This window comes from Sinocyclocheilus anshuiensis, unplaced genomic scaffold, assembly GCF_001515605.1.
Source record: "Sinocyclocheilus anshuiensis isolate Anshui unplaced genomic scaffold, SAMN03320099.WGS_v1.1 scaffold428, whole genome shotgun sequence".
Taxonomy (NCBI): domain Eukaryota; kingdom Metazoa; phylum Chordata; class Actinopteri; order Cypriniformes; family Cyprinidae; genus Sinocyclocheilus; species Sinocyclocheilus anshuiensis.
The window spans coordinates 59,824-66,350 of record NW_015558563.1 but is presented as its reverse complement, the minus strand read 5'-3'; the positions used below and the strand labels follow the sequence as shown (position 1 = coordinate 66,350).

Sequence of the window (6,527 nt, the reverse complement as noted above, 5' to 3'; positions counted from 1 at the left end):
ACGTTGACGTGCGGTCGAGCGGCCAATGAGGAGTCTAGGTATTTATTATGTCTATGGTCGGCACCCCACGCAGCCCCTGTACGACTCTCCATTGGAAATGAATGACTTCCGGTCCAACGGCTGTCGTTTGTCGTGTGCAGTAGAAAGGCGGCTTTAAAGGGATCCCTGGACTTGTATGGCTTAATATAACGTAAATTACGTCTCTTCCTGAAATACGTAGTAGAAGACCCGTTAAAGATTTATGTTATTTTATGATTAGCGTCGGCATGTTTACAGGATGACATAGCGTTTCTCAGCCGTTTGTAAGCTCTTTCAGTAGCTGTGGTCTACGAAAAGACTCAAAGGCATCAGGACTAAAGTGGAGTGAAAAAGAAGCAGGTCTTTAGGAAGTTTTATTCGTCCACAGGCATCTTCCCATTCTTTTCTCCTCTTCTTGTGAAGTCTTGCATTGCTTCTCTTGTTGCCCTTCGACTGAAAATTACAACCAAAAGTCACACAATGTGATATCGTATCAGTATTTTATTTTCTGAGTTGTGTATTCTGAGTTGTGTTGCGGTAAAAAGCCAAAGACTATAGAAATAAGCGCCAGTAGCTCACCGAGTGCAGCCATTTGACGTCATCGACGCAGAATGTACTGTGCACATAAAATAATGGCGCCCCCCATAGTCCAAAAACCATGTCGATTTTTTAAAATAACATACATCTTTCATGGGGTTTCTACTATATATTTAAATAAGAGACATCATTTACGTTATATTAAGCTATACATGTCTTAATACCCGGGGATCCCTTTAAGGGAAGTTCGCAAGTGCGTGTCTAAAAGTGAACTGGAACGCAGCCATGAGCTGCTGGTCTCATTGGTGTCTGAACACAAAGGGCTTTATGATCTCGAAATCTCGAAAAGAGGGAGTTGTTATGGAGAAGAATTGCAGATAAAATAGGATTTGATGTGTACCGGGGTATTTCTGTTTTTCACTAAGCACCATCTAATGTCAGGGAGTGAATTTGCACGTTCACTCGGCACATCGCCAGCGAAAATCGTTTGGGTATGAACACAAAAGACGCGTCGAAAAACGTCGGCGATAAGCGCGCGCGATAATCGTCCCGGTGTGTACGAGGCTTAAGTTACCCGTTTTGTTTGACTCCTTCTTATTGATGCTTATCTCGTTTTTTGCGACCACAGAAATGTTTTCATATTTTTTTTCATTACTTCACGAACCGCCCTCTTTACACCGAGAATCTGTGCGTTCATTTTTTCCGTTATTTCCTCCCACTGTTTTTGTTTTTTTTTGACAGATGTTACATTGGGATTCAGTTTGCTTTTTAAAATAGCTTTTCTCTTCCCATATTCACACAGAAGGATACATTTTCCCTGCTCTGTCCAATTTGGCTTTTCTTTTTCTTTTGTCCTTTTTTGTTTTCTTTATCCATCTTTTATGTATCTTTTCTTTATCCGTTGTTCGCGTGAAATAAGTTTATATATACTGTAGCATATGGAAACAATATAATTTCATAATGGCAAAAACCTGGGTCGCTGTTGTAAAATACTTAACGGTTTCCCTTATGCAACACTCTTAAGTCATTCCCTTAGGTAAGGGGAAATCATCTCATACTTAATGGAAAAACTTAAGGTGGCCCACCCCCTGGCTGTATGTGTATTTGGTACATATTATTTTTTTGTTTGTGTTTTATGTTTTCATGTGCATTATTGTAGTCATAACTGTACTTTGACTGTGTTTATTTATTACTTAACCTCCTGAGACCCTGCATCCTCATATGAGGACATTATATTTGAGTGAATTTCTCTGAGACTATACATGCCACAGAGCACATTCAGGGCTTTTCAGAGATACTAAATCTTTGGATGTTTCACCATGACCACTCTCCTTGGTCTTCAAAAATGTCTGATATTAATTTAGTGACACTCTTATGGAAATATGATATTTTGTAATTATCATTTAAATCTGACTAATTTTTAAACTGTGTGTCATAAATCAACATCTCAGGAAAATGTTATGGGGTTTCAAATCAAAATATGACTTTCTGTTACGAAACAGGAGGTTGATTTCATACATGTGCTCATTTGAGGACACCGGGACTAAAAGCATGTTTATTACGCATTTTGGGAGACACAACAAATGAATAGGGAAAGAAATTATATTTCAATATTCCTCTGAAATATTATTATGAAAATCTTGTCAATTATTACTCCATTATTACAATTCTTTTTTCATTACATGTTGCCCCAAAAACACATTAATATGCAAATTACATTTAGTTTATAGATACATTATATATACTGAGAAAACCTGTTTATGGCCATTTTACACACGTTTTGCATAAAGAAAAATGGTATATCAAATCATTCTGTTATAACAGTTGAGAATTACCTTTATACAAAGTTTGGTAAAAAAAACAAAAAATCCTGAAAACTAAAAATGTATTGGTGATTTAAAAAAAAAAATCTATTGTTTTAGCCTATGCATATTTATTCATGTCTTTTTATTTATTTTTTTTTTAAATTGAGTCCCGATGTCCTCTACCAAGGACGTAGCATAACTTATCATGAAATATAATTTTGAATAATAAAAAAAATGTTATGCTCTAAACAATGTAATGACATGAAAAAATACAATAAAAATTCCTAAAATGTTTTGCCGGGTCTTAATAGGTTAAAACTGGAATATAATCTAATTTCAGTCACTTAGGCTATGTATCTCATTAACATCACGCACCGTTTAAGACTCTATTTTCAAAATGACAAATTGAATTATTCCAACTGCTGTAAGAAGAGGCTATGGTCCGCCAGCTGCCGGGACTCCTTCTTTATGTTTACAGACGTGACTTAATGAAGCAAAGATGAACGATTTATTTTTTAAATTGAGTCCCGATGTCCTCTACCAAGGACGTAGCATAACTTATCATGAAATATAATTTTGAATAATAAAAAAAATGTTATGCTCTAAACAATGTAATGACATGAAAAAATACAAATTTTTCCTAAAATGTTTTGCCGGGTCTCAAGAGGTTAAGGTGCTTTATTTTGGTCCAGCGAAATGACGTCATAAGGCTGCGCCGCGCTCCTGTGTCTGTGATTCGACTGATGGAAGGTTAGTGCTTTTAAGCATTGAAAGTGTTTAAATAGATGCGTACCTTTCAGATAAAATTATAGTTTTTTTTACAAGAACTGAAAACGAATTGTTTATTGTTGAATGTAATATTTTAATTTTTTATCTAACAATAACGAACATTATTTTTGTGAGCAAAGTGCATCCACACATGAGAAACAGAAAAGGTGCGTCTCATTTCGCTACCTGTATCATGAATGCGGGCACTGGCAAATACCGATGGGGGAAACGGACCCTTTCGAGTCAACTAAACAAATTGCTTCCCAAATCTATTCACTTGTTGTGTCCGTTGGTCGTATATTTGAAGCTGCCTCGTTTCAGTAAAGATCATCGAAGCGCTCAAAACACGGCACGCTGACGACATCTGCTGTTAAAAATGGTGTAATTGCAACAAGAACAAAGGTCCATGTACTTTTGCGTTTATTCAAGTCCTTACTGCCGTGTGTGCAAGAGAAATGTGGTCACTATACTGCCCAGCGACGCGGTCGGAAATGCATCGTTTTCAGTGAGAAACCTTTCATGTCAAACCTCCCCTGTTATAGGCTAGAGCTTAGTGCAACCCAACTCCTGCACCTAAACAATTTCTTAATATAAAGCAATATAAAACATAATATTGAACCACAAGCAATAACTTAAAGGGGTCATATGATGCGATTTCAATTTTTCCTTTCTCTTTGGAGTGTTACAAGCTCTTGGTGCATAAAGAAGATCTGTAAAGTTGCAAAGACTAAAGTCTCAAATCCAAAGAGATATTCTTTATAAAAGTTCAGAGTCAGCCACACCTACCTAAAACGCCTCGTTCTAACGCGCCCCCACATGTCTACGTCACTGTGTGGGAAGATTTGCATAACGCCGCCCAAATGTTGACGCAAAGAAAGAAGGCGTAACTTTTTATTCTTGCTGTAGTATTGTTGACGCTGCAGCCATGTCCTGAAGACGCTGTGTGCTTCGTTGTGAAAGCGAAACTACTTTGTTTGGTCTTCCAAAAGAGGACACGACTACAAATCAGTGGTATTTACAACACTGTTCCAGAACAGTTTAACCCAAATAATCCAGATGTGTGCAGCGCATTTTATGGAGGCCTGTTTACGGATCCTGGGAGGGTAACGTTAGACTAAAATGCCGGCAGTTCTGACTCACGTAAGTACGTTTTCATTTAAAGGATTTGCCACTGATGATTCAAACGCGAGTTTTGGGCAGTAGAGTAGCACTTGTTGTTTGTCATTTCTCTGATTACAAATGCAGACAGAGTTTTATGTTTACGCGGCGCAATGCAATGCAACGCAACGCAACGCGTAAAAAGACAGTATAAGTCATTATAATCAGTAATTATGTCCCCACTGGATGCAACAAATGCCTTGTTTGTAATGGGTTTTAATGTTTTTGTCTCGTCGCTCCGGCCGGGACACGGCATCAACAGTATGTGAGGGGCGTAACATTTCCATCTCACGCTTGAGGTATTCGGCCAATCACAACGCATTAGATAGCTGGCCAATCACAGCACACCTCGCTTATCAGACCGATGAGCTTTGTAAAAATCGACGCGTTTCAGAAAGGCGGGGCATAGAGGAGAAACAATAATGTGGAAAATAATGTGTTTTTTTTTTTACTTTAAACCGCATAAACACATTTCATTACACCAAATACACAAAATAATGTTCTTTTTAGCAGCATCATGATATGACCCCTTTAAAGCACAATATAGAAATAGAGACATTTATACATTTGAAGTCATTCCATTCACCCTAAAGTTTTCTCATTTCTCAGCAATGGGTTTACCATCCCTGTCAATAAATAGGCAGTAGAAGTTGAAATTAAAATTTAGCATTTTTATACATTTATAAACCAAGCTGTCATTGATTTTGTTTTCTTTCTGTTAATTATTCTCATATTAAACATGACAATGTCCAAACGCAGGGGGAAACTCCTGGTGAAGCAATTGAGATTCTCATGCCATATAAAGATGGCGCTTATTAAAGAGGAGAGTGAAGACGTGAAGATTGAAGAAGCAATCAGAGTCAAACAAGAAGATACTGAAGAAACAGGTTAGTTTTCATTCTCAAAGCTGAACTCTAAATTTGGTCCTTATTAAAATGTTGACCTCTGTAGAAATTAATGAAATTTCTTAACAGTGTCATATGAGTGGCCTAAAGCAGTTTTATTTGACATGGAACAGGTCACCCTCATTTGGACAGACATGTTAAGATCACATGACCTGCCAAATACTAATGCTGCTCTCAGGTGCACCTGGGAAGCTCGTACTAGGTGAACTGAATTTGTTCATAACTGATGAATTTTGCAACATCAACATTGTTATTCAACTGTACTAAATCAACAATGGACTAACTCTTATTACATTGTCATGCATTAAATTAAGAAAAATTCGTATTTACTGACAAGGCCTGACAACATCTCATCTGACCGCAGTTCACTGTTGTTCTAATGAAGCTCCTCGTCACCTGTAGCATTTCTGCACTTGTTTGACTAGAGCTTGTCGCTGAGGTGAAGTGGAGTGCGCATCTAAAAAGTCTCCTGTTTGACGTGGTCATAAAGACGTTCTGTGTCTAAATAAATGCAATTCTTGTCAAGAAAAAAGAGACCGAAGCAGCAGTTGTGAGTGGGGTGGCCAACCCTAGCTCCGCCCCTGCATTAACGGTGTTCATTTTTTTTACACCGTTAATGCAGGCTGTTTTTTACATCGTGGCCTAGTGGTTAGCGAGTCGGACTCGTAAGCCAAAGGTTGTGGGTTCGAGTCTCGTTCCGGCAGGGATTGTAGGTGGGGGTGCATGTACAGTGAATGTACAGCGCTCTCTCCCACCTTCAATACCATGACTGAGGTGCCCTTGAGCAAGGCACCGATCCCCCAGCTGCTCCCCGGGCGCCGCAAAAAATGGCTGCCCACGGGTGTGTGTGTGTTCACTGCTGTGTGTGTGCACTTTGGATGGGATAAATGCAGAGTCACCATACTTGGCCACATGTCACGTCACACTTTCACCTCCTGTGAGGACCCCTGTTACTTGTCTGTTGTTTGTATGTTGACCATGTGTCCTATGGAGAAGCATAGGACATGGTATGATCTCATACCAACCCTGGTCCTGAGCTGCATTCCACTTCACTTCAAGAGAACTTCTTCTCAAAAGTTCTCAATTTGAGAACTTCCCTGAACACATTTTCCCTTGGGGGGGAATTGTGTTCCACTTTATTAAGTGGATTGAGCCTTAACTGCTCAATTTTGACCAAGGGGACAAGTCTACTCATATGCACACTTTAGAAGAAGTGAAGTGAAGTGACATGTGGCCAAGTATGCTCTGCATTTATCCTAAGTGCACACACAGCAGTGAACACACACACCGTGAACACACACCCGGAGCAGTGGGCAGCCATTTATGCTGCGGCGCC

At 39.0% G+C, this 6,527-nt stretch overlaps 1 protein-coding gene across 2 annotated transcripts in view; it reads left to right on the top strand.

Annotated features, from left to right (window-relative positions):
* The first annotated feature begins 3,040 nt into the window (after positions 1-3,040).
* The window catches only part of LOC107679454 (gastrula zinc finger protein XlCGF52.1-like), a 12,910-nt gene continuing 9,423 nt past the window's right edge, over positions 3,041-6,527 (top strand). Inside the window, exons 1-2 of one of the 2 annotated variants that reach the window (XM_016475001.1) lie at positions 3,041-3,110; positions 5,046-5,173. In XM_016475001.1, coding sequence (XP_016330487.1) covers positions 5,092-5,173 — 82 coding nt within the window. In that variant the 5' untranslated portion in view covers positions 3,041-3,110; positions 5,046-5,091. The other variant, XM_016475002.1, reaches the window with a different exon arrangement.